Source organism: Neofelis nebulosa, chromosome 5 (genome assembly GCF_028018385.1).
Source record: "Neofelis nebulosa isolate mNeoNeb1 chromosome 5, mNeoNeb1.pri, whole genome shotgun sequence".
Taxonomy (NCBI): Eukaryota; Metazoa; Chordata; class Mammalia; order Carnivora; family Felidae; genus Neofelis; species Neofelis nebulosa.
The window spans coordinates 146782034-146809995 of NC_080786.1; the positions used below are offsets into that span (position 1 = coordinate 146782034).

At 50.1% G+C, this 27962-nt stretch overlaps 1 protein-coding gene and 1 long non-coding RNA gene across 6 annotated transcripts in view; one reads left to right on the forward strand and one right to left on the reverse strand.

Moving 5' to 3' along the window:
- URB1 (URB1 ribosome biogenesis homolog) overlaps window positions 1-27962 on the reverse strand; it is an 87418-nt gene that overhangs the window by 12905 nt on the left and 46551 nt on the right. For 2 of the 5 annotated variants that reach the window (XR_009262309.1, XR_009262310.1), the window contains exons 25-39: window positions 27200-27258; window positions 24962-25155; window positions 23839-23949; window positions 23361-23424; window positions 19674-19845; window positions 19071-19173; window positions 8772-8932; window positions 8103-8214; window positions 7070-7176; window positions 6408-6551; window positions 5201-5310; window positions 4616-4813; window positions 2966-3207; window positions 1943-2539; window positions 691-913 (exon numbers count right to left, since the gene is read on the reverse strand). Coding sequence is in view for 3 of the 5 variants with exons in the window: in XM_058731873.1 (XP_058587856.1) it covers window positions 732-913; window positions 1943-2539; window positions 2966-3207; window positions 4616-4813; window positions 5201-5310; window positions 6408-6551; window positions 7070-7176; window positions 8103-8214; window positions 8772-8932; window positions 19071-19173; window positions 19674-19845; window positions 23361-23424; window positions 23839-23949; window positions 24962-25155; window positions 27200-27258 (2556 nt within the window). In the remaining 2 variants the exon portion in view is untranslated. Of the gene's footprint in view, window positions 1-122; window positions 914-1942; window positions 2540-2965; window positions 3208-4615; window positions 4814-5200; window positions 5311-6407; window positions 6552-7069; window positions 7177-8102; window positions 8215-8771; window positions 8933-19070; window positions 19174-19673; window positions 19846-23360; window positions 23425-23838; window positions 23950-24961; window positions 25156-27199; window positions 27259-27962 lie in introns of those variants that run through there. The other 3 variants (XM_058731872.1, XM_058731874.1, XM_058731873.1) reach the window with 2 other exon arrangements.
- LOC131512783 (uncharacterized) lies at window positions 16797-19106 on the forward strand. The gene is made up of 3 exons (XR_009262311.1): window positions 16797-17168; window positions 18191-18393; window positions 19023-19106. It is a non-coding gene; the product is annotated as an uncharacterized LOC131512783 (long non-coding RNA).

The following is a 27962-nucleotide window of genomic DNA, read 5'->3' on the forward strand; positions in this document are numbered from 1 at the left end:
GGTTCGCCAGCCGCTGTGCCAATTGCTATAGGAAGGTTAAGAGTCAGGTGCTGACCCTCTACGACGCAGGCTGCTGTGAAATGAAACGGCCTATTACCATCCATAAGCAAAACACAAAAGTGTAACAAAAATAGACATTTATTAACAAGTTATAGAATCCCAAATCCTCCCTTTGAAACAATTAAAAAAAAAAAAAAATACAGGCTTTCTTCCCAAGACAGAGATCAAATCGCTTTTATACTGTAAGGATTTAGCATAATACCCTTTTATTTACTAAAATAATTAACACTCAAAAAGTTGTACACATCTGTGTAAGACTTCACCGGAAAGAAAAGCTGAAACACCTCTCCTCATGCTCCTTTATCTGACGCCTTCTATTCTTGGACCCTTTAGCTTTAATATCCACAAATCCCTTCAGTGCTCAGAAGCGTTACCTCAACTTGAGGTATTTTCTTTGAAGAGCACTGAAGCCAAGAAGAAGGGTCCTCCCCGTGTGAACACTGAATGGGCCTGTGGGCCGGAAGCACCCAGGCCTGCTTCGGCTTTGACCGCTTTGTGCGCGCAGTCCCCGGAGCTTATCATTCATCGTTGAGTTAAACAAAGCCAACTTCGCCTGTCAGGAAACGGAGTTAACGTTGACAGAACTTGTCATTATACGTGCTTTCCACGGAAACCCTCGACTCAACTAACCTTCTAGAACCTGGTGCCAGAAGGCGCCCGAGGGCAGGGCGTCAAGCGTTGGGGACCAAGGCGGCCATGTCCTTGCAAAGCACGACGACAGCCTCCTCGTCACCCTTTGGCGCGTCCTCTGTGGCGTCACGGATCATCTGGATGTGGGTTAGGAGGGTGTCTGGCTGCTGAGCCCCCAGCCAGACGTCCTTAATGTACAGAGACACCAGGAACGCTGCGGTGGCTGAGGAAGAGGGCAACAAGGCCATCAGGACACAAAGCTACTCCGCTGGAAAACAAGTCACCCCACCCACACGCCTGGGGACATGGGAGCTTTGCTCGGTACCCAAGTAAATGGTGCCACATGCCTCTGGCAACAGGAGGTGAGCAGGTGTTCAAAACAAATTAATTTTGCTTAAATTTGGGGTTAATCTTTTTTCTTTTAAAAAAATTCATCTTTCTATTTGATCAATGTGTGTGGAACGTGAAAAAGTTACTACAAGCCAAGTTTCTTCTTGGTCCTGACCACCCGTGCTGAGAACCAGAACCGCGGTTTGAGAAGAGGTTCCAAGGATCCCTTCACACCATTTCGTCAATAGCATGGGCCAGAGGACAGGGTTTCCCAGGCACAGACTCAACTCCCTGATGGCAACCAGATGAGAGAAGAGGTCACTCCCAGGGTGAGTTCACCTGCCTCGGCTGCTGGCCCATCTCTCTTTCCTGGTCCCCTTACATCCCTCCGTGAAAGGAACAACCCTCTCAAATGGAGGAGGCCACGTGCACATGGTCAGCCTCCCTCTGTTCTCCTTAGCCTTTTAAGCCTTTGCTGCTGGTTCATTCATTCATTCCTGCACTTAATCCCTCACTAAGCACCTGCTAAGTGCCAAGCACATAAACTGTGTGCGTATTTTCGTGCTTGTGCACATATATGCAAATACACACACACACACGCATCTGTACCCACGCATCCATCCGCACTGCTGTGAAGCGTAATCTTCACTTGAGTAATGGCTGAGATGTAGCAAAGCCGCTGCTGTGCAGTGGTTCTGAGGGGCACTTGCTTCTGCACTGCAAACACAATCGTCACTGGCACTTGACCAGACAGCAGAGGCTTCCTCCCTGCCCGCTCACGGCCCCATGGCAAACTGGGTTTAGGTTGGGCCCATCCATACTTCATCAAGGGTCCCCGACAGGCTCCAAGGACCGGGACTTGCTCCGGACCCCGCACCCATTGGTGCATTCCTTCAGCCTCTGACGAGTGAACCAGCCTCACCTCGAGTGGCTTCGTCCTTCTCCTTCAGAGACGAGAGGCAGAGGGTCTCGACCGCCGGGCGGAAGGCGCTCCCCGCCGGGCCCTGGGCCGCCAGCTGCAGCATGACCGTGTTGAAGAGGCAGGCCACGCTCTGCTCGGGGCCCGCCAGCTGCTCGGCGCTGCAGGACTGGCTGTACAGCCTGAAGATGCTACTCCTCACAGCACGGTCCCCGAGAAGCTCTGCCACGACCACCGGCTGTGGCAAGATGTGGCTCTTCAGCCAGCCAAGGAGTCCCAAAGCCTCTGCCCTGCCGGGCGGGTGCTCGGCCACCGACCGCAGCACCCAGCCGACCGCCAGGGAGGCGGCGGCACACGCGAGGCCCGGGGCCTCGCTCTCAGGGGCAGCCCCGTCCACGGGGCCCCGAGCGCAGTCAGGGCTGGGGAACGCGGGCCCCCAGTGGGTCAGTATGGACCTCAGGAGGCCCTTGCACGTCTCCAAGGTGGATGCCTGCGGCTCAGGGTCGGCCGTCTCCTCCGCCTCCCCAGGCCTCCTCTTTCGGCCCCACGGGCCTTTAGCTCGGCCTGGCATGGCGGGCTTGTTCTTATCCTTGCACATTTCTGTTATACACGGAAAGGAAGGCAGTGAGACCGACGCCCCCGTCCCCACGCAGCTCCAGGTGGAGGGCGGGTGCCACAAGGGCGGCCTACAGGTCCCGAGGGCTCGGCCCCAACAGGACACGTTCCTACGCCTGGAGCGCGGCGAGTGCTCCACGTGGGCCTGTGACGGTCCCCGCTGCCATCACGATGAACCCGCTTCATCCTCACCACCGCCCCTCCCCCTCATGGCGAGCACCGGCCGTGGCAGAGCCAGAGCTCAAAGCCAGGCCTCCCCAGTAACCTCTGCAGGGCTACGAGGACGGGTGTGCCCTGTTCCTAAGCCCCGACAGCTTCGGAAATGCTGCTCAGAGAGGCAAACCGCTGGGTGCTCTGTGGGGAGCTGGGCACAGTCTGGGGAACGCCAGACAGTCGGGTCCCGACACTCACTCAGCAGCTCCTTGACTTGGTATTTCTCAGTGGCTGCTCTCAGGTCGTCCTGGAGCTTGGCATCTCTCTCGATGAGGCTCCACTTGTGCAGGAGGACGAGGACATCCTTGGTGGACAGCACTGTCTCGTTCACTGTGAAGCGGTTCATGTCCTTGAAGGCCTGCACGACGGTGGCCCGGTACCTCAGCACGGACTCGAGCGCCCCGAAGAAGCTGGTCAGCTGGGCGGGGGCCAAGGTCGGCCTGTCGGGAGCCAACGTCGCAGACTGAGCCCAAGCTGCCTCCTCGTCCCAAAGCCCAGGACGGGGGTGGCTGGGCAACGCCCAGAGGGTCAAATGGCCCACCCACCGCCAGAGTGTGACTTTACAACACACAGGGAGCACGGAACCAGCACAACGAACAGGAGAGAGCAAGCCACGGCAGGGGAGGCACAGTGGAGACCGGAGTCCGACCTCCATGCTGGAGGAACAGAAATCTCTGGGAAACCATGGCTGACCAGGGAGAGTGAGGTGGAGAGAGTGTGAGCGTCTGGGCACCAGCCACCTAACACAACACTGTGGGACAGTGGGCTCCCTGTGCCTCACGGCCTCTCAGACTCAGCCCCATCCGTGGTCCAACCCGACGATGGGCACCGGTAAGAAATATGTTCTGAACCCCAGGGAATTTAAAATACGATAGCACCTGCTCCACACGATTTTAGAATTATTTCAAATTGCCATCGGTTCTCAAAAACCAACCTGTCTTTCAACGACCCCGAAATGAGAAACGGGTCTGTCGGCACTGACTTAACAACTTAATTCAAAACAACCTAAGACCAAATGCCCTGTCCTCTATCAAGAAAGTTTTCACTCTGAGATTATAATCCATTTGTGATCAATCTTCTGGTTCCAGTTAGCACACCCCTGTTCCTAAGTCAGAACTCTGAGTGCACAGACTCTATTTTCTCTAAGACGGTGGGATCTGAGGAGACTGTAGCTCTTTGAGGAAATCAGGGGGATTCTTCTAAGAGGTCATATGAAAATACTGAAATTTTCAAGAAGATTCTGGGATAAGTGAATCTGTGCAGGCTAACGAAGGCAGAAGCAAGTCTGGGAACACGCTTTCTTAAGGTGATGGAAAATATGTTCTTTCTACAAAATACACGAGTGATGGGGCGCCTGGGTGGCGCAGTCGGTTAAGCGTCCGACTTCAGCCAGGTCACGATCTCGCGGTCCGTGAGTTCGAGCCCCGCGTCAGGCTCTGGGCCGATGGCTCGGAGCCTGGAGCCTGTTTCCGATTCTGTGTCTCCCTCTCTCTCTGCCCCTCCCCCGTTCGTGCTCTGTCTCTCTCTGTCCCAAAAATAAATAAAAAACGTTGAAAAAAAAAAATCAAAATACACGAGTGCTTGAATCAAAATATCAAGGGAGTTGTTTGTCTGCTAAAAGCCATCTGGTATGACAGGTTTTAGGTGTTTAGAGTGTTAAGTTCTCAGCATCTTGAAAGGAGCCTCATAAAGTTGAAGTAGAAAAGCAGGAACAGCTAAGAGGTTTCCTGATGTCACCCACAACTGACAGCAGCCGTGTGGCTCAGCCCTGTGAAGCTGTGACCAAGGGGACCGCTGAGCGGTGATGTCCACAGGTGACACGGTCACGCCTGGCGGGCAGGGGCTTACCTCAGGTGCTTTGTGAGCACAATGAGAACATACAGGAACTCGTTGACCAGGTGCAGGGCGAGCAGCTTCGGGGGCTCCTGGGACCCTGGCTTGCGAGGAGGCGGGCCCTCAGACTCCACTCCCTTGTCCCCCAGGTTGGTCACCCACAGTGTGTGCAGCAAGGAGATTATGTTGGACAGGAGCTGGGTCTCCAGAAACCTGAAACCAAATACGGAACGCTCACTGCCACGTCCTCTCCTCTCAGCGACCTCGGCTGGAGCAGGGGTGGGGGGCACCTCGGGACACACTATGCCCACAGTGGCAGCGCCTAGTGATGGGTGGCAGACTATTCCTTCTCGTAGCGATTCCTTCTGCTCACCCCCACCGCAGCCCCCAAAGTCACAGCATCCACGTGAAAACGGGGAGCCTGCCCTCCAAATGCTGCAACCCAGGGTGGGGCCCCGACTCTCCTTCCTGGTGGGCGACTGCTAGATGGGACGGACTGTTCGGCACGTTTCCAGTCACCACTAAAGCCAGCAGTGAACACCACGGTCTCCACCCCACCCTCTCCCCGCTCGACACGCTGCTCACACATGAGGTGCTTACTTGCTCTCAAGGATGTGTAAAACCCACGTTAAAAGGCTATAGTCCCGTAGGATCTCGTAGGCAGACTGGGCATCCCGGGCAGCGTTCTGTAGAATTTCCAGAATCCAAATCTGAAAACCCAAAATGAAGAGTTATTTCTCAGTAGGGAAACCGAACTTACTGAGTGAAAGGAACAACTTAAACAACGTAACGGTATGTCGTATCCATATCCGGGCGCTGGCCACACAAGAGGCTGGCTCTGCCGCGTAAGAGTGGTGGCCGTGGCCGGCCAGAGGACACAGACGTCCACGGCAAGTGCCAGGCACTGGGGCTGACCGCCCCTGCTAACCCATCGTAAGGAACCAACCCACAGGCACAAAGACACGGCTCGGAAAGCACATGGCCCAGTGTGAGCCCGGCAGGGGATGTGGACCCATTTCTAGCCCAAACAGCTGGCGGCCCATTTTGTCCCTTCAGTTTTAGCATCTGGAAGGGAGGACATAAGAATGGGGCCGCCCCTGGAGCTGTGAAGTGGGTATCTTCTCATTCTCCCTCGTCGGGAGAAATACCTATCATACCCAGACTCAAGTTTCTTCCAGCGTGTTTCTTGCTTCTGACTTGCTCCTATTTATACAGGTTTTATATCCAGTCAGACACAAAAGCTGACGGGGCTGGAAGTTAATCCAGATACTGAAAACTCTCCCTACTTACTCCCTCCAGCCACCCAGGGCATTGAGGGGACGGACACACACACACATACACACGCAAGCTCTCGGTTGAAGGGATTCCCTCCCTGGTTGCAAGACTATCGGCTTCAACTCCCGACTCTTGTTTCCTAGCTGAGTTTCGAGCTTCTGTGCATTTAGTGAAATACTGGTGGCTCAAGAAGGTCTCCGCAAAAGCATGTCAGTCATTTATGGGGGTAATTTGTTGCTAGGCTTCGTAGCCAGCTCCAAAGGTTCATGATCGCTGTTTTGGCTCTGCCCTCTGCACAGACCTCACCACCAGGCGAGGGCACGGGAGAGGAGCCACAAGGAACAGCATTTCAACAGGGAACGGCAGCAGCGAGTGCCAGCCTTTCCCCTCATGGGAAGTCAGCTTAATGTCACATGAGTGGGTTGGTCACATCCAGGCTGGGATTAGAATTCACACGGGTCTGACTTCCAAATAAAAGCGTGAGCAAAAGCACGGACCTTTTGTTCTCAAACAGACCGCGGGGCCCGCCTACCTGTGCCTCGTCGTCACACAGGGGGCTGCTGAAGAAGGCCAGGATGGTGTGGAAGACCCCTCGCCGGGCATAGAGCTCATAGCAGTGTTTGTCCCGCATCCCCTGCCGCAGGATCCCGAACACCCATTCCTGTTCCGTCTTTTGCTGTGACCCAGGAGAAACGGGAAACTACTGTTACGCAAGTGAAAGACGGCTCTTCCGACCCCACCATTTTCAAGTGGTGGCAACGGAAGCGGCCACGGCAGTAAACAGTCTGTCTATTTCTGATTATGTGATCAGAATCCCTCAACACCCGATTCGGTTCCTTCAGATCAGAAGGAGAGGAGCGGGTCAAGTTCACACACCGCACTATGTCCACTCGAGCAGGTGTCCTACAAAAGCACATTTAATGCTTAACCCGGCCATTCGCCAAGAAAATACGAGAACGCCACACAGCTTAGGCCTCAGAAGTTTCTTAAGGTGTGAGAAGCCACCTAAAACTTAACGCGTGGAGTGAAAAGCATTTCTATGAGCAAGACCACGTGATCTTCCTGCTCCAACACGGCTCGCGCAGCCATGCCACCAACCGTGCCGAGCAAGGCGAGGATGCCAGAAGGACAGCAGTGGCTGCAAGTCCAAAAGAGGAGTCTTGTGGGGGCCCCCGGGGACTCGAGAAGCATTACCTCAAAGTCTGAGCTGAAGAAGAACTGGTAGAAGCCTGGAACCTTGTTCATATTCAAGTACTCGTGTGACAGCAGGAACTTGCTGATCTTCAGGTACATGTGTTCCTCTGAGGACAAAGGCAGACAGTGGCTTCCAGCAGGCACCAGCGGGACCCTCGTGCTCTGCTGGAGTTGGCGAACGGGATCTGGGGGGGCAGACATCAATCCCTTCCCCCCGGGGAGCTTTTGCATCCTTATCCAGGTTAGCAGCTCCCGAGAATCAGGCTGCAATAAGGCACCTTAGTTCCGTGCTGCGTGCAGACTTTGGCTCACGGTTCCGAGACCGCGAGCTGCCCCTCCCCGGCCAGCAGCCCACTGTGCAAGCTCCGACCAGCTGGTACGCAGAGTGGAACCTGGTTACACAGATGGCTGACACCCAGCCCCATCGGCCTCCAAATGAAGGTCACTGTCACAGCACAGGAGGCTCAGACACCCCCGGGGCACTTGGCTCTGGAATGCAACGAGGCCGATGGGGACAGATGCTTCCTCCCCCTCGATCGCCACCTCCAACCTGTCCAGACGCCTGGGTCCTCGGAGCCACCCCGTGCCCACTGCTGCTTATGCCCCTGACCCTGACATGAGGTCTGAGAGGCTGCACTGGACAGAAGGCCAAGACCAACCACCATGGCCTCTGCTAAGATATTTTCTTGGAACAGTCTTTTTCTTTAGAGTCTACAAATGACCAATTACTCGCTTTCCTCCAGTAATTTCTAAGGAGAAGAAAAAGTATGCAGGAGTAAACGAACACTAGATCTGAATTCTAACAGCTGAATTGACTACAGATGAACTGTGGGGCCTCGGACAAGCTATGTGACCATGGGGGCTTCAGGCGGGGGACTGCTTCCCCGTTTGAATACGACCGTGCCACTGGATGACCCGGACACGTCCTTTCTCACACATGTGACGGACCACGCCTGCGGGACTGACGCCGACAAGTGGACGTGATCAGTCTCGACATTTCAACCTCACCCCAACCTAGTCCTACCAGCAGTACCTGGTTTCAAAATCTGCAGGGCTGCTTTGGCAATGAAGAGAGTCAAGGTAAAGGTGAGTCTCATGTTCTGAGTTCGGATCCCATTCCGGACTACATCCAACAGGTAAAGTAGCTTAAAACCAGGAAAGAAGAAGGGGAAAAAAAAAAGAATTTTCAGAACAGCTGTGATCAGCCTTGACTCGTGCAGCTTAGACCACAGCTTTGCCGGGTGGCCTGCTCCTCACATCCCGGGACGCAAAAAAGGCAACGTCCCTGCTCACTGCCATCTTAAGAGTGCTTCTGCTGTCCCTTGAGGAGCCAGGCAGGTGCACACAGGTGGAGAGAACCCTGGCTTCACACCCCAACAACCCAGTCTGCTCCGGTTCCCCGCCACCTTGGGGCACACGCTTTTGAGCCTCAGTGCGTCCTGGGTAACAGCTGCCTCAGAAACAGCCCAGGCCAAAGAAACCGAACCGCTCTGCCCACCTCCGCACAAGAAGACTGTCGAAAGGGGAGAGCCTTCTCAATCTCCCCGGAGTTGAGAAGCAGAGGCAACCCCCAGCATCATCACTCCCTGAAGGGGAACGGACCTCGGTTCCTTATCAGAAGGCTCCCGACAACACGCTTCTGTGTTACGCAAAAGGCCTTCTACCGGATGCGGCAGAGAACCGGCTCCTGAAGCGCACTCACCTGGGGCTGCTCTCGGAACCGTGCCCCCTCCAGCTGCGAGTAGTAGGCCGCCAGGACGTAGTAGGCCGCAGCTCGCATCTGAGGGTCATAGCTGCTGAGAGCCGCGACGGTTAGGCCCAGAGAATTGGAGTCCAAAAATTTTCGACAATCTACCACAAATTCTATGGGAAGTAAAATAGAGCATTAAATACACACACACACACACACACACACACACACACACACACGATCACAATGCTTGTGCAACACGGACAATTAAATTTCCTTTTGCATTTTGCCGACATCAGCAACAAGTGCTAGCTAGATACAAGAAATACAGGTCTCTCCAGCCCCCCTTAGCTTCTGCTGAAGTTGGACAAAAGCCTGTCTTCCCTTTTATGACAAGAAGCTATACTTTCAACTTCTAAAATGCTTATAAATCCCAATCAGGACTATTTCATTACTTCTCACAACATTCAACGAGCCAGAGAAGAACGGAGGTGCCATTCAGACCCGAGACATGAGATCAGAGCATGCTGGTGACCTGGGGGACACGACCGCGGAGCCAGCAGAGAAAACCAGCTCCCCGTTTCCACCTTGTTCAGTCTGCAGCATCTGAGTTCCTAGCTACAAGCACCGCTGAGGAAAATACCAAAGGCAGGGAAGCTGGGAAATTCAGCCAGTGCAAACCAGTCTGACCCGGCCCAACAATTCTATGAAGGATCAACTTATATGCATTCTGCAACCCTAGTCCTTTCTTTAAGCAAACCACGAAAATCTCATAGAAGAGAGGCTCACCACACTGAGCAGAAGTTAGAGTCTAAAGAGTTTGCTAGCTGATATCCATCTGTTAGATGTGAGGCCTTGTAAAAACCCATAATCACGTCAGGAAATGTGACCAAGCGGGAAGGTCAGATATACAAGGGGACCCCAAGGACCACAACTTAAAGGGCTTGGTTACCAATAACAAAATTCAGGACGCTTTAAACCCTCTTTAAGAAAGACCCAGGCCCTTTTACAACATAAATACTGTCGTAAGTTAGAAGATAAAACCTGTGAAGGAAAACCTTGGGACAGAGATGGGTCACCATGTTTAAAAATGATGACGCAGGGTTTGGTCATGATCATCACCCATGCAGATGTTCTTTAGGCTGAGGCACCGGTGATGTGGTTAAATGAGGCACTAAATACAAACCAAGTGAAAAGAATACCCACAAACCAAGTGAAATGTGCAGTCTTGGAATATACTATCTATTGATAAAAGATACACCACTAATGATGTTTTTAAAAAGCCAAGTCTTTTTTTTTCTTCTTTTCCCAAAGTGAGACTTTTAAAAGGGTAATTTTGGCAATTTAAAAACGTTGAGCATGAACAGTAAGAGAAAAACTACCAATCAGCTACTCCTCTGTACTGTAATCCAAACAGCTACACGCATGGGCACGCGATGGTCCCCCAATGAGTGGTTGCCCAAAGGTGCTGAATTCACTTTAAACCATAAAGTGTCCTTGTCCCTCAGAAGTAGCACAACTCCTTGTAACTTCCACCAGCACTGCCTCCCCCCACCGCCCCGTGAAGGGCAACCGATGGCTGCGTGGATGCTTCCGCACGGTCCCCTGCCTCTTTCTCAATGTTTATGCCACCTCAAGGGAGAACCAGGATTTCCACTTCCAGACAAAAGTGGCAGAAACTGGATTCCCCTGGCCACCTGAAGCAACTAAAAAAACCAGACTGAACAAATAAAACAAGGATTTTCAAGACACTGGACATGAGGCGATAAAGGAGAGCAATCTCCAAGAGTGAAAATGAACAGGATGAACCTTCCGAGAGTCCCAGCTCGCAGCCTGGAGGCTTCTAGGCTGAGACTGGAGAGCTCGGGGTTGTGTGAGAGAGATGGAGCAGGAGGCCTGGGAGGCCAAGGTGGCCAGATGTCACAAGGGAGAGTCCCAGAGAAGAGAGTTCCACGGAGAGAGCACCAGGCTCTTTGGCCGAGTGCCCCGCCCCGGCAAGAGTGTACGAGGAAGCTATCGAGGCTGAGGACCAAAGACAACCCCAGGCTCACACCTGCCTGGACATGGGTCCTGTCCCACCAGCCCGGGTGAAACCCTCACATTCACCAGGAGAGGGCACACTGCTTAGCAGGGTGTTTCTTCAGTGGTGAGGTGAAGTCTGTCTGTCCTGGACTAAAATGCTGCTTTGGTCCTACCTAACAGAGATTCAAAGCAAGGCTGGAAGGATCAAATCATGTCTAAGCAGCTCAAATGTGTCCTAGAACAAAGCTCAAGAACATTCACAGGAATACGAACATATGCAGCAGCAGGGCGCCTGAGCGGCTCAGTTGGTAAAGCATCTGATTCTTGATTTCAGCTCGGGTCAAGATCTCAGTTTATGAGTTTGAGCCCCACTTGGAATTCCTCTTTCCCTCTCTCTCTCTGTGTCTCCCCAGCTTCCGTGCATGTGTGTGTGCGTATTCGCAAAATAAATCAATAAACTTAAAAAAATAAAAAATATCCAGCACCAAATAAGGTAAAATTCATAGTGTCTGCTTTATAGTAAAAAATTATCAGACATTCAAACAAGAAGGAATATAGCCCATTAGAAAAATCCACCATTTGAAGATGACTCAGATAGGGCAAAGGTAACAGAACTAGAATTCTAGTGTAACTAATATAACTATATTCTACGTGTACAAGGAGCTAGAGACAATACTGAAAATGTTAACTAGACACATGGAAGCTATAAAAACCCAAACCAAGGTTCCAAAGATGAAAATTAAAATGTCAGAGATGAAAAATGCCCTGAAGGAGATTATTAACAGATTAGACATTACAGAAAAAGAGATTAATGAACTCTAAGACAGCAACAGAAATGATCCAAATTGAAACACACAGAGAAAAAAAATTTTACACCAGGAACAGAACATCAGTGAGCTGTGGGATCATTTTCAAGTGAGCTAATATATGTGTAGTTGAAGTCCTGAAAAGTTTGAAGAAACAATGGCCAAAGTTTTTCCAAATTTGACAAGAACTATAAACCTACAGAGCCAAGCTCATGGAACACCCCAACTACAAGAAACATAAAGAAAGTCACACGAAAGCACATAATTAAACTGCTTGAAACCAATAAGAAAATCTTCAAAGCAGTCACACAACATATACAGAAACAAAAGTAGGAACGATGGTTGGTTGCTTGTTAGAAACAATGCAATCCAAAAATCAGGTGGCATCATCTTTCAAGTACGGTAAGAAAAAAAACCTGTCAGTCTAGAATTTTATACCCCATGAAAACCTTTTAAAAGTTAAGGTTTTTTTTCCTATGAAAAACCTGAAAGAACTGATTAGCAGACATGAATGACCAGAATTCTTTTTTGAGAGAGACAGACAGACAGACAGACTGCACAATCGGGGCAGGAGAGACAGAGAAAATCTTAAACAGGTCCCATGCTCATTGTAGAGAGAGCCCGATTCCACAATGTTGGGATCATGACCTAAGCCGAAAATCAAAGAGTCCGACACTCAACTGACTGAGTCATCCAGGTGCCCCTCTTTTTTATTAATTTTATTTATTGTGTGAGAGAGAGAAAGAGTACAAGCAGGGGAAGGGCAGAAAGAGGGAGAGAGAATCCCAAGCGGGCTCTGTGCTATCAGGGATTTAATTTCACAAACCATGAGATCATGACTTGAGCCGAGATTAAGAGTCAGACACCCAATTGACTGAGTCACCCAGGCACCCCTCAACTACAAGAGCTCTTTTTTTTTTAACTTTTTGTGAGGGGGGAGGGGCAGAAAGAGAGGGAGACACAAAATCTGAAGCAGTCTCCAGTATCAACACAGAGCCCAATGTGAGGCCTGAATTTACAGACTGCGAGATCATGACCTGAGCCAAAGTTGGACGCTTAACCGACTGAGCCACCCAGGCGCCCCTGAAACTACAAGAATTCTTAAAGGAAGTACTTCAGGCAGAAGGAAGGAGATAGGAATCTGAGTCTACACAGAGGAATGAAGAGAACCAGAAATGGCAACTGTAAAATGGCAAATATAAGACATTTAAATCTCTTTAAAAGGTAACGGACAATCTGAAGCAAAAACAACAACATATTGTGGGTGTCACAGCACACAGGAGTAAAATGTATGGTAAGAACAGCATGGAAAACCAGGAGGGGCAGGGATGGATTATACTGTTGTACGGTGCTTCTACTATCCACAGAGTGGTATATAATCCCACTTGAAAGTGAACTGCAATAAACTGAAGGAGAGTACTACACACCCTAACATACACACACACACACACACACACACACACACACACACACACAGACACGTGCACTGTAGCTAAAAGCCAACAAAGAAAACAAAAACAACACAGAATCGGACCAATAATCACACTAAATGTAAAGGGTGTACACATTCCAACTAAAAGGCAGAGATAGTCAGACTGGATTTCAAAAAGGCAGAGCCCAAATCCATGTGTCAACAGGAAACCACTTTTAATACCAACATGCAGATTACAAGTAAAAGGATGAAAAAAGAATAATGGGAAGCCTCGTGGGCTCCAAGAGTGTACAGACTAAATTTTATCATTTGTAACAAGTGACTAGTTTTGATGAGGAGGGAAAACTGAAAAAGCTTTAAAAAAAAAACATCCAGGGGCGCCTGGGTGGCGCAGTCGGTTAAGCGTCCGACTTCAGCCAGGTCACGATCTCGCGGTCCGTGAGTTCGAGCCCCACGTCAGGCTCTGGGCTGATGGCTCGGAGCCTGGAGCCTGTTTCCGATTCTGTGTCTCCCTCTCTCTCTGCCCCTCCCCCGTTCATGCTCTGCCTCTCTCTGTCCCAAAAATAAAAAATAAAAAATAAAAAAAAATTAAAAAAAAAAAAAAAACCATCCAACTGTGGGATAGCATACTGTTTCGGGAAAGACAAGATGTGGTAAGATACAGCTACACACCTCCATAACCAACACACGTAAATGGAATATATTTGAGACCGAGAACAGTCTAAACATTTAATATCACGCTCACTAAAAACAGCTAGTACTCAGCTGGCTAGGGTATTTTTAGTAATCAGCGACATTCTCTAAGACAAATGGACTTTCCACGTGTCCAGGAGGAAAAGTCAATTTCACGTTGGTGGTCATCTGCTGTTTCATGAAGTCCTGGCTTTGTAACATTTAAGGAAAAGAGCTGCCGTGGGGGGTGCAGAAAGTATAATAGGCTATTAAAAAAAAGGTTATAAACACCACCACTCTGTTTCAGGGCCCTCGCGAACAGCAATTTGGCCTTGCGGTAACAGATCTTCAGATGCTACCTGAAGATTAAAGATTCAACCAGGCTCAACCAGCATGGTTCTCAAGGATTAAAATAAAAAGCAGCCCCTCTTTTGTGGGCTTCAGTGGTGGTATTATGGAGTTGCCAGGCTCCTCCTGACGCCTCCTCCTACACCACTTCCCTCCGGGGCGGCCTGGCAGGTGAGAGAGGAGTCCACGGGGCCTGTGTCCCCGTGGTCTGGTGACGAGGCTCAGAGAGCTGCACACCGGCCTCCCTGTTTGGTGGCACACGTGATTTAGGAGCTGAAGATCTCAGCCCAGTTCTGCTGAGGACAAGAATTCACTGTGGAAAAAGCATCTGTCACTGTCATTGCTAACAGCCCTGGCTGACCCTGTTTCTCAGCCAAGGACTCAAAGCAGGGAAGCAGTAAGGTTAAGAAAACAGGTTCCCCTTTTTAGCAAAAGGCTGAACGGGAGAAGTGAGACTGTAGTTTCTCTGAAGTCTGGCAGTCACGCTTAAAAACTAATCACATGCCCAATTTAGGATCGCAAGACATTAGCAACACTTGGACCCAGGTGTCACTGCAGGAAGTAACAACATTTTGTCGAGAGCTTTCTGTGCTACACACGGTATGAAGGACTCACGAGCATAATGTGGGGTAAACGGAGCTGAGACAAGAGAACACATAATGCATAAAGTTCAAATACAGGGCCCTGGCTCCTGTTGGGGAGGAAGGGATACTGACTAGGGAGAGCTGCCCACTATGTTCTGCTCCTTGATCCAGCTGGTGATTTCACCAAAACTCCCACCACACACATAGGATTTGTGGTTGTTTCTCTACATCACACTTCAATTAAAGTTCATTTAAAACATTCTTTGTGATGGGGCGCCTGGGTGGCTCAGTCGGTTAAGCGTCCGACTTTGGCTCAGGTCACGATCTCACAGTTTGTGGGTTCGAGCCCCACGTCGGGCTCTGTGCTGACAGCTCCGAGCCTGGAGCCTGCCTCGGATTCTGTGTCTCCCTCTCTCTCTCTCTCCACCCCTCCCCTGCTCGTGTGCTCTCTCAGATATAAATAAACATTAAAAAAAAAGTTAAAAAACAAAACAAAACATTCTTCATGCTTGCTTCACCAGAGCAAAAGAGAAAAACACGTGTTAAAAAGAATATGAAAAATAGATTCATGATTTAATTCAACAACAATAAACCTAGCCTACATTGGCCATATGCTGTTCATAGATTTCTGTTCTGTTCAACTTACCGTTTTACTGCTAGAAATTTCCCTACAAACTGGTATGCTTCCTTTTATCAGACGACAAAATTTATTTAAAACATTACGTTTCTACTTTTTGTTCTGGATGATAAGTATTCCTGAGCAAAATTTAATGACCTAATTTTTGTTTGTTTCTTTTAATATTTTCATACTTTCGTATCTCTATCCACCTCTATACTTTTCAAAATTTTCTGCTTTACTGTGAATGACTTTAGTGCAACTGGTATTTTAAGCTACCACAAATCCTTTTTAGGGCAGGCATGTTTTGCAAATTTTCCTACCTGTATCATGCCAATAGAACTTAAAAGAGGCTGTGTTTGGAGATTTCCCTAACTTAAAAGCCCACTTCCTAATTAGCTCTCTTCACAAAAGGCCTCCCAGACACTGTCCTCCCAACCCAAAAAGGGCAATCTTCAAGATTCCGAGAAAAACACTGTGTCCTATTTTTAGTACTTTTCTATTAGTGTCGTCCAAGCCTCTGCCTTCTGTCTCTTAAAAGCTCTATTAAGAGACCAAGCAACCGACTAAATGATTTGTTGTAATCCACTCAAGTTACCTCGTATTTGCAGACTGTGGAAAATCTATTTTCACATTTGATGAGAAACAGACCTCATCAGTGCTGCCAGGGCAGGGGTGGGGGAAGGAGAGCTTCCGGGCCGCACGCTGGTCCATGTGCCTAGGTTAATCTGCTGCGAAGTCACCGGGACGGTTAAGTACCTGCTTGCCATTACGGCGATCTGCGGCGGACCTGAAATGCCTGGCTCTCCAGCAGATGAAATCTAGCTCAGCCACAGAACACCACGCCTCCGGAGGCCAGGGCACTACAGCAACCCCAGGGGCCACCAGTGGGAAAGCCCTGAGGAGACCCAGCCCTGTCATCCTGTTGTTAGGAAAGGCAGCACCAATCTGTTCACGCTGGAGCATAAAAAGACACCTTTAAATCTTTTTTTTTTTTTTTTAATGTTTATTTTTTGAGAGAGAGAGAAAAACAGAGCGCAAACAGGGGAGGGGCAGAGAGAGAGAGGAAGACACAGAATCCGAAGCAGGCTCCAGGGTCTGAGCTGTCGGCACAGAGCCTGACATGGGGCTCGAACCCACGAACTGTGAGATCGCGACCTGAGCCGAAGTCACTTAACCAACTGAGCCACCCAGGCGCCCCATAAAAAGACAACTTCAAGCTGAAAAACGAACAGAACGGCACGAATACGGAGACATGGTCTCCTAGTGTACCTAAATCCACGTGGATGTTAAGTTCAGCAGGAAGGAGCCTGGGGTCCCTGCTGGCATCACGCCAGCCACGGCGAAGAGCAGAGACGTGGACCGTGCGCCTCTACCCGCACACCACGCCTGTCCCTGGGCGGCCCTCTGCGCAGGCCCGGCTAGAATCATGACAGGTCTCAAAGAAGCAAGCTGGGCCCAGGAACGCATGCGAGGAACAGGTAATGTGTCCCCACTAGGAGGAAACAATGGTGAGAGGTCGGGGGGGGGGGGGTGGGGAGGAGAGTTTCACCGCACACCCTTTGGTACCACCTGACTTTTGAACTGTGACTATGACATCTAATGGTAAAAATTACTTACATTAGATGTATGATTCTGGGACGATGGAGTTGACGATATTTTCTCTACTTTTACTAGTAAGTACAACTCAAATATACTGGACAGATGTTAAGACGACTCTAAAAGGTGGAAAGGAAGCTGACCGGCTGGGGGACCTCAGGTGAGTTCCCTGTGTTTTCTTTCTGCTTCTGGTGTCCCAGACTTCGAGCTGAAGAAGCCAGCAACTCCGAAAATCAACAGGCACAGACAATGCCTGAACAAAAGCCTACTCTTTCTAGTCTCTAGACAAAAGACTAGAAAAGAAGCAGCCTAGCCAGACAGAAAACTCAGGTAATAAATAACTGCTCTGCTTCAGCCAAACACCTCACAGAAAGCCGCGGGGCTGGCGCCCACCCGCGTCAGTGAAGGCAAGTGCGGAGCCCGGCCTTCAGCCTGCCAGGCTGTGACACAGAGCCCCGAGTCCCCTGCCCGATTGGCGTCTGTCAGAGGAGGCCTAGATGGAAGTAGGGGGAGGGAGGCAGTAACCAGAGGCCCCTCCTGCCCCCTACTGGGCATCAGAGGCTTGTCAGGGGGAGGCCCAGTGAAGAGCAGTCATGGGCCACTCTAGCCTCTCCAGCCAGGAATACCAATACAAGTGTGGTCCATAAATAGGAAAACCGCTAGATTGGACTTGGCCAGAACAAAAAACTTTGGCTCTGTCAAAGACTTTGTGAAGAGGATGAAAAGGTAAGCTACGGAGTGGGAGAAAATATTTGTAAACCGCATATGCAATGAAGGATGAGTATCTAGAATATATAAAGAACCCTCAAAACTCAACAGTAAAAAAAAAAAAAAAAAAAAAAAAAAAAAAAAAAATCCTATTAGAAAATGGGCAAAAGAGGGGCACCTGCGTGACTCAGTCAGTTAAGCATCTGACTTCGGCTCAGGTCATGATCTCACGGTCCGTGAGTTCGAGCCCCGCGTCGGGCTCTGTGCTGACAGCTCAGAGCCTGGAGTCTGCTTTGGATTCTGTGTCTCCCTCTCTCTCTGCCCCTCCCCTGCTCATGCTCTGTCTCTCTCTCTGTCTCAAAAATAAATAAAAACATTAAAAAAAACTTTTTTTTTTTTTTTAATTTTTTTTTCAACGGTTTTTAATTTATTTTTGGGACAGAGAGAGACAGAGCATGAACGGGGGAGGGGCAGAGAGAGAGGGAGACATAGAATCGGAAACAGGCTCCAGGCTCCGAGCCATCAGCCCAGAGCCTGATGCGGGGCTCGAACTCACGGACCGCGAGATCGTGACCTGGCTGAAGTCGGACGCTTAACCGACTGCGCCACCCAGGCGCCCCAAAAAACTTTTTTTTTAAAAAAAGAAAATGAGCAAAAGACATGACCTGACATTTCAACAAAGAGGACGCGTATAGATGGCAAATGAACCACAAGACACTGGACATCATCAGCCACTAGGAAAATGCACATTAAAACCACAATGCGATATGACACGCTTGTCGCTGACGAAATGTCCCAAACCAACAGAGCTGCCTGACCTGGGAATCAGACCCGTCCGCCCTAGTGGGTACGTGTGCGTATGTCTGCGTTCTGCCTCCTCCCTCCCGTTCACTCATGAAGACTCCCATCCTCAGGCTACCAGACACAAAATACAATTTCAAAAATATACTTAAGCCAAGAAAAAGCCAACCTCGGCAGGCTCTCACTCATTCTCAAGGATAAAATCTGGTGGTACTGGGTCACTACCTAGTGAGAATTCAGAAAAGCCTCTTGCTACAGAGTTAGAAAAAGATCAAGCGTGAAGGGACGCTCCCAAATTTTAAAATTATAATTTGTTTTTTCAAATCAATATATTCAAAACATTCACTGTTACTTTCCTGAAAAGGTGAGAAGGCAGATAAGGATCCTCCTGGGATTAATTACAATCCTCAATTATCACGGTGGGGACTACCATGAGAGACCCGCTCCTCCGGGGGCACCTGGGTGGCTCAGTAGATTGAGTGTCCGACTTCAGCTCAGGCCATGATCTCACAATTTGTGAGTTCCAGCCCTGCATCGGGCTCTGTGCTGATGGCTCAGAGCCTGGAGCCTGCTTGGGATTCTGTGTCTCCCGCTCTCTCTGCCCCTCCCCCGCTCATGCTCGCTCGCTCTCTCGCCCTCAAAAATAAATAAACATTAAAAAAAAATTTTGTTTAGAAAAGAAGCCCGCTCCTCCAGCTGCGCACCAGAGAAGGCTGCAGTTACCTGGCCTGGTCAATTCACTGAAGAGATGCAGGAGAAAGCAGGGGTCATAAAGGCCATCTAGATCCACTGTGCTCCTGTCTTTGAAGATCAGTTCCTGTCCATCCTGAAATAGCCCGAAACAAAAAAAATGTGTGGTTTGGCCTCTTAAACGTAATAACATGTGAATGCTCACCCACTGTATCTAGAGTTCCAATTATTGTGAATATTCAAAAGCATAAAGTAAAATGGCTCTGTAAAAAAACTGCTTCTGCATGAAATGGATATCGTTGGCTCTGCTTCGAGTTAGCCTTTCTTACGGGGGAAGTTACAAATGAAATACGCACAGCCAGTGCTCATAACTGTCGAAGCTGAGTGACGGGCCAATGGGGGTCCTGTCTTGGTAGCTTTGCATACAGTTGGGATTTTACTTAACTTGATGTTAACAAACCCTAAGAGAAACAGCACTGGCATGTCACAGGATGCACAGTGTGCCAAAGTAGAGGGTGCAAACAGAACCCTCAAAGGAGCAAGCACCACAGCACTCACAGCTGCCAGGCAAGCACAACGGCACCCGTGGCTGCCGGGAGCGTTCCCCAACAGCTCTGCCCTGGGGGCCCCCTGCACCTCAGGGGGCAGCAGCCTCCGGTTCTGGGGGAAGTGGAGGATGGTCTTCATCATCCGGTCCCGATCCAGCAGGCGGAGGATGTCGCCGACGCTCGGCTGCTGCCACAGCGACTTGCCCAGACTCCGGCACGTCTTGTGATGCTCCACAGCCACTGGGCCCCACAGCAGCACTCTGGAGCGGGACAAGGGAGAGCACACTGGTCACAGGGCCCCACGGGAGCAGAATCGATGCTGATGACAATGACCGTCACGGGCAGCTTGGTCGAGCAGCCAGCACACTCCAGGCATTGTCCAGAGCATGTATCATTTCATTTCCATCATGACACAGGGGGAAGAGGGGTGGTGGAGATGCCAGCAATGAAGAGGGTGTGTGTGTGTGGGGGGGGGGGTGGACAATGACACCTGTATGTACGGAGCTTATGATGTGCCACTTACTCTAAACCCCCCACACCCATTAATTCGCTTATCTGTGTAACTAACCCCATAAGGTAGGTACTGTTGCTACTCCCATTTTGCAAACGGGGGAAGAGACACCAAGAGGGTTAAGAAAGTGGCTCAGCTAGTCAATTGCCCAGCGGGTTAGTGGCACAGCTGGAAGGCAAAACTGGGGGGGGGGGGTCTGGCTCGAGTCCTTCCTGGGTCACAGCAGCAGAATCCTGGCTGCCTGATGACGCTTTACCGATTCAAACCCTTTCCTGTTCACAGGTGGCCGCGAGTAGAGCAGGTCTGCACGAACAGCCTTCTGGCCGTCCCTGCCTCGAGTCTTTTATATAAACACCTCGACCTTTTATGCCACCAACACCCATTACAGCTGCCCCCAAGAAACCACCTCGCCTTCCTCCTCCCTCCCTCCCCACTACCTCCTCCCCACCTCCCCACTGCTAGAGGATGCTCCCTGAAAGCCCAGCTCAGAGGAGGGCCATGTCTCTGTCCCAAAATGTCTATCAGCTCTCTCGTTGCCTGGATGGAAATGATATTATTTCAGTCTGATATCTAAAACCCTTACCAACCAGCCTGTCTAGCTTTCCCACCACCTTGTCCCTACACATATCCTGTGATGCACAGAAGCTGACCTCACCGTGCCCAGAAATGTAGGACTTTCCCGACTCACAGCCATTGAGACACTGTTCCCTCCACATGGTGTCCCCAGGCTCCGCCACCAACTTCAGCTCCATCAAATCCCTCCAATGCCAACCGTGTCACGAAGCATTCCCTGGTTCCCCTAGGGAGAGGGTGCCCTCACGTGCCATAACCGCCGGCCTTCACCACCAAAGGCCAATCAAAAGGAGTTACACTTACAACAATCTGACCCCCTCAACAGACAGCAGGACTGTGTCTTATTCCTCTAGGTATTCTCAACAGCGCTGACCCAGCCCCCAGCCCTGGCAAGGGCTCAATGAACCTATCTTTGAATTCTCGATACACGCTCATTTCTGTGCAGATCAACGACAGTCATTCAAGTCAAAAAATAAATAGTCTGGGGCGCCTGGGTGACTTCATTGGTTGAGTGTCCTGACTCTTTATTTTGGCTCAGGTCTTGTTCTCACGGTCCCTCGTGAGTTTGAGCCCCAAGTCGGGCTCTGCAGCGACAGTGTGGAGCCTGCTTGGGGTTCTCTCTCTCCCTCTGCCTCTCCCCTGTTCATGCTCTTTCTCTCTCTCTCAAAATATAAACAAACATTTAACACATAAATAAATAACCTTCTTTGCGAGGCTGTTCCCTCGTGAGTAAACAGGCAAGCAGCTAACAGACTGGATACGCACGTCGAACGGGCACCATTTACTGGCATGAGATCCGTCCGCCGAACGTCCTCAGGGCTCCTGTGTGGCTCCCTAGCTCGGGCCTGCTCCTCCAGGGATGGATGTGACATTCACGTTGGCTCTGAGGAGACTCTTCTGTTACTTCGCCGCACAGAGTTGTGCGAGCACCACCTCCCCTCTCCTGGGCTGAGAGCCGGCGGCTCCCATAACCAGCTCTGACCCATCCTCCTCAGGCAGCCCATTCAACTTCCTTCACTCTCACAGACAGAAGGTGTTCTGAGGCCCAAGTGAGACTAAAACGGCTCTTTCTTCCCTTTGCTCTCCTCTCCCTTACGTACACGAGGACCATTTATTTATTCCAGAAAGGGTACAGCTGATGTGGCACCAATTCCAAAGCAGTAGGTGAGGCCAGTTCATTAGGGGAAGGAAAAGAATGTTTATTCATGACCTGGGCATTCTTAAGAGATAGAAACGGTTTTTTTTTGTTTTTGTTTTTCCTCCTGTGGGGGTTGGGTGGCTTCTCAGCTAATACTGCTTTTATCTTTAAATCAAAAAGGGGGGGGGGCAGCGGGGGAGGGCACCTGGGTGGCTCAGTCGGTTGAGTCTAACTTTGGCTCAGGTCATGATCTTCAGGTTCATGGGTTCGAGCCCTGTGTCAGGCTTTGTTCTGACAGGTCAGAGCGTGGAGGCTGCTTCGGATTTTGTGTCTCCCCCTCTCTCTGCCCCTCCCCTGCTCGCCCTCTATCTCCCTCTGTTTTTCAAAAGAGAATAAATACATATATATATATATATATATATATATATATATATATATACACATATGTATGTATATGAAGTATGCCATAGAATACTTTAAAAAAAAGTATTCCACCATGAAAATTATCTTTTTCTCCCCTCCGCAGAGTTCCTCCCGAACTATTTATCTTGGCCCAGTTCACTCACTTCCTGCCTTAACACACCAGGCTCTTCTTCATGTACATACTGAGCAGATGTTAGGGAGCGGGCCCTAAATGATAAGGAGAAAAGACTACGCGAGGGCAGCACAGACAATCTAAGATGCTTTCCATGAGCAGTTCATTGGACAAAAGTCCCCTGTTAACCTTGACCCTGAGGGGGGCATGGCCCTCAGGGGAAGGCACCAATCTTGGCCCCTGAGGCCAAAGTTGTGCTGCCCAAGGACGCAGCCCCTGGGGACTCGGAAGGGACAGACAGAGAGGCAGACACAGAATGAGACAAACACACAGGGACAGAGACAGTCCAGAGACAGACCAGCACCCGTGTGCACCGAGAGACACAGGGAGAGTGGATTAACATCCAGTCAGCCCCCCACTCCTCTCCCCAGCAGAGCCTTGTCAAAGTCACTCCCATCTGAAGTAAAGCGTGAGAAAAATCAGCCAAACTAGACGCTCCAGCTCGAAGTGAGTTTGGGGGCAGGTCTGTGACAGTCAGGAGGGTGGCCCCGCCAACGCAGCCCTGCCAACAGGTGAACCTTGGAGCATGAGGCCGAGTTTTCATGAGAACCGGTGTGTGTTAGGGGAGCCCCATCCATCTCACCCTTCCCCCGAGAATCAAAAACGTATGAGGGGCACCTGGGTGGCTCAGTCGGTTAAGCGTCTGACTTTGGCTTAGGTCATGAGCTCACGGTTCATGGGTTCGAGCCCCGCGTCGGGCTCTGTGCTGACAGCTCAGAGCCTGGAGCCTGCTTCGGATTCTGTGTCCCCCTCCCTCTCGGCCCCACCTCTGCTTGTGCTGGGTCTCTCTCTTTCAAAAAATATGAATAAACATAAAAAAAAAAAATTAGAAAAAAAACAAAAAACAAAAAAAAAACACTTGAGAGAAGATCCGGGGAGCCTGCTGTGCGCAACGAGCCCCAGTTTTGGGGTGGCCCCTTCAAAGCCTGCTGCTCACACCCCCAGGCCCAATGCTCACCTGAAGTTCACAAGGCTGAGGTCGTTCTGTTCATACGCCCGGAGGAGAAGCAGAATCTTCTGGTCTAGAAGTCAAATCAAAGTCCATTTAGAAAACTGAAACCCTCACATGCTCCTTCCACTTTAGAACACTGCCTGGTCCCCATGCACTCCCTGCTCATATGGCCTGGTGCCCTCATTCTCCCTGGTTATACCACCTGTCCTGTCCCCTCACACTCCCTGGTCACATGGCCTGGTCCCCACACACTCTGGTCACACCGCCTGGTCCCCTCTCACTCCCTGGTCATTCCAGCTGGTCTCCTCACAATCCCTGGTCACCTCACACTCCTTGTCACATGGCCCAGTCCCCACACGCTCCCTGGTCATATCGCCTGCCTGGTCCCCTCACACACTCCCTACCTGGTCCCACACACCGCACGATCATATCGCCCAGTCCCCACACACTCTCTGGTCATACCACCCACTCCTCACACCCTTACCCAGGACACTGAGAGTGGCGCCATAGGCCCCAAGGAGCACTGAAAAGTGACTGCTTTCACAGACAGAGGGACACAGCTTTACCACCACTGACATCAGATCCACCAGCGCTTCTGGAAGAAAAGAACACTGAAATGCACAACAGTGCGGGGGGATGTGCACACAGAATAAAACCAGAGGAGGAAGCATTTCAGGGAACATTTAAGTGACTCGAATATCCTTCTCTGAACAATACTGGTCTTTGGACTGTGCCTCGATCATCTTTTGCTTTTGTTTAAGATAAAAAAACACGTCTTCACAATGGTCTCTCTTCCCAGGTCTTTGACAAGCCGCCATCACCCTCTTCACTCCCCATCCCACCAAAGATTTTAAAACCTAAGCACTTTCCTCCATGGTTACATTAGCAAAATCTCTAACACATCCCTACTCCTGCCTAACTAAAGGGTGGGGCCTTTCTGCTTTTCCTACTACCCACACCAGTAACCTGGGTGATGGTTTCGTCAGCTGAGCACTTTATTACAGACCGACCCCACGGTGATTTCTCCCGATTGGGCATGTTGTCTCTAAGCAGAGCGTGGCTTCAAGAGGACAGAGCCCTTCAGACCATCTCATCTGACCTCTCCCACAGCCTACACGAAACTCAGGGTCACAGGGGCTAAAATAAATGCCACTGAATTAGGGGCAAAGCTTCAGAACCTGGGCTTTCAGAGACCTTCCTGGTAGGGAACTGTTAACAGGGACGTTCGAACCCTTCACCCTCAATGAAAGTTTCAATCTTTTCATGAAAGCATCTCATACAAGCAAACAATTCCTCCCAGGGCAGACACCCATCTAACTTCCCCTACTTCCCAGATTATAACATGGGCCTGCGAATCGGCAGTAAGACCTTAAACGTGACTTCTGTAATAACAGACTTTGAAGAAAGGTCTGTGCTTGCTGCTTGACCCGAAGTCAGAGGGAACACTGCTTCAGCTTGGATGTGATAGAAACAAAATAGCCTAATGCCATATTGGTAATGCTCCTCAGCTCCGGAAACACACAGGTGCTAAACGCTGGTGCACAGCGAGCTCCACGAAATTAGGAAATAAAATCTATGTGAGATGAGAGGGTGCGGTGAGGGGTCACCTTTTACTTGACTGTCTGGGTTTTCCTCTTCTTCAGACTTGAGTAGAGTCGGCAAAAACAGAGAATGCTGCGTGAGCATCATGTGGATCGCCGGAAGCTGGGTGAGCTGCGTGCACACGGGGTTTTCCGGAAGGTACAGGCGTTGTATGGCAGCATGGAGGGCCTTTAAAAACATGTGGTCCTGATACCGAAATCTAGGAGGCAAGAATCAAAGGGGGAAAGAGTTTCATAAAGGGGAGTTTCATTTCACAAGAGACAAGAAAAAACTTTTGATGTTTTATTAAGAAACATCTCTAGGGGCGCCTGGGTGGCTCAGTCGGTTAAGCATCCAACTTCGGCTCAGGTCATGATCTCACAGTTTGTGGCTTTGAGCCCCACGTCGGGCTCTGTGCTGACAGCTCAGAGCCTGGAGCCTGCTTGTCATTCTGTCTCCCTCTCTCTCTGCCCCTCCCCTTCTCCTGCTCTGTCTCTCAAAAATGAATAAACGTTAAAAATTTTTTTTACAAATCTCTAACACACCACAAAGATGAGAAGTCTACGGTGCACATCCATATCCCCATCTCGATTCTACTGCTGTCGCTTCATTATACTTGCTTTATCGCCCCCCCCCCCCCCCGCCACCCACCCATCACAGGGGGTCCTTCTGAATCAGGGCTGGGGTGCATTTATTTTCCTGATAGCACAAACACCACACGAACTTCCTGTTGGGTTCAAAAGTCAGGAGACCCAGGAACAGCCAACCCTGAATAGAGATGATGCTCGCTGCCCAGCCCACCTTGCCAGGTCGGCCTCCCCCTGTTCCTTCCATCCTTCCAGCTACTCAATATGCCCGTCCAGTGGCTCAGAGGCCCTCTCTGTTTTAAATCCCCCAGAACCCCCTGAAGGAATGAAAGCATCGTGCTCTAAAAAAGGACAGCTTTTTAGTCATATGTGAATGATGTTGAGAATCACTTAGCATATAGTGGGCATTCTAGAAATACAAATTAACTGAAGACTGAACAAAATGTCACCATGTTGTGATGGTAATCCATGGCTGTCATTAACCTGTAACCCACCTTCACATCTTTCTCTCCTCTCAGGTATTGTATTTTCCTCTGCTCCAAGTTGGTGAATAACCAGGGAAATGAAAATTACAGGTACAACAAAACACTGTTTCACGGTCATCCGCTTGCTAAAAACTAGAGTCTGACCATATCAAGTGCTAGTGAGGGTGTGAGGAAACACCACGCTAGGGTGGCTCAGAAACTTTGGAGAGCACGTTAAAATTCTGGTGAAACTGAAGCTGTGCCCACACTAACAGACAGCGAGTGCCCCACCCTGAGACAAGCCGGCACAGGGCGCTAAGAAAGGCATCCTTCGGGGCAGGAACGGGAGGGAGGGAGGGAGGAAGACGTCCGCCAGCCGGGGACTGGCTACATCGACTGTGGTGTGGTCTTAAGACAGAATTCTGTACCCCACCCCGCAGTATAAGCAAATGGGCTTAGGACTCTGTGTAGAAGCAAGGGTAACTCAAAAACACTCGGATGCCAAAAAGACAAAGGACACACAACGTGAACGTGTACAGAACGCTAAGCAAACTAAGTAATACCATTACTGTTTAGAGATCTGCCGGCGTGCAACCAAAGTACCAAAACCGTCACGGCCATGACAGAGCCTGACCTCAGAAGCACGCTCTCGGGGGAGGGAAGAGAATAAATCGGGACAAATACAGGAAGTGGTCGGTACTTATTAAATCTGGGTGCTGCTGTGTTATCCTCTGCACATTTCTGGTTTCTAAAAAAACATTTCATTTAAAAAAAATTTTTTTTTTTAATGTTTACTTTATTTTAGAGAGGAAGACAAAGCACGAGCGGGAGTGAGGCAGAGAGAGAGAGGATGACACAGAATCCGAAGCAGGCTCCGGGCTCTGAGCTGTCAGCACAGAGCCCGACGTGGGGCTCGAACTCACGAACTGGACCGTGAGATCATGACCTGAGCCAAAGTCTGACGCTTAACCGGCCGAGCCACCCAGGTGCCCTGAGGATTTCATTTGTTCAAGGCCGCTTCTCTCATCATCTAGAGGCAGACTCCACGTCAACGGGCAAAGCATTCAGCCTCTCCACAGTACACCTCGTTATCTCTGCCAACGGAACGGGGCCTGTTCCGTCACAGACACGGTGCCAACAAGCTCCCAGGCTGGCCCTGCGGCATGCACTCACACCCTTACCGGGTCGCACCGAGAAAATGAAATCGTCTTACTTGAGTCCAGTCTTCACAAATTTCTGCCAATCTCCAGGATCCACTTCATTAAGGAAATTCTGTGAATAAAACAAGCAAGAGATATACAGGGGAGACTGTCCTTTCGTTTTTGTTTACATCTATATTTTTTAAGTTTATTTTGAAAGAGGGAGAGAGAGCACACACGTGCAAGTGCACACACGTATGAAAGCGAGGGGGGCGGGGAGAGAGAGAGAGAGAGAGAGAGAGAGAGAGAATTCCAAGCAGGCTCTGTGTTGTCAGTGCCAAGCCCGACGCAGGGCTTGAACTCACGACGAGATCATGACATGAGCTTAAACAAGAGTCAGACGCTTAACTGACTGAGCCACCCAGGCGCCCCTTCAATTAACTTAAAATAAAGAATACAGAACTTAAATTAGAGTCATTTGGCAAATACGGAATACACCCAAGCAATCTACAAAAGCATGTGGTTGCTTCTGACTTTAATTTTTTTAATTGTTTTATTATTTCCGCTAGTAGTTCTGTCAAGAGCTACTTGTCTACGATCATGAAACGAGTAGAAAAAAATTTCTTAACAGTCGTGTTATTTTTCCCTCTGTCCTCCATTTCAGAAGGTACTAGATGACGGCACCACACACAGGTCCGGCCACACACGGCTCCTTAAACACAAGACAGCACGTATCTGCAGGGGAGACCTTTGTACCGCTGGTCGAGCCAATGCAGGTCCGCAGTCACTGACATAGAGAACATCTCCAAATACGGCACAGTGTTAAATCAGAGGGGC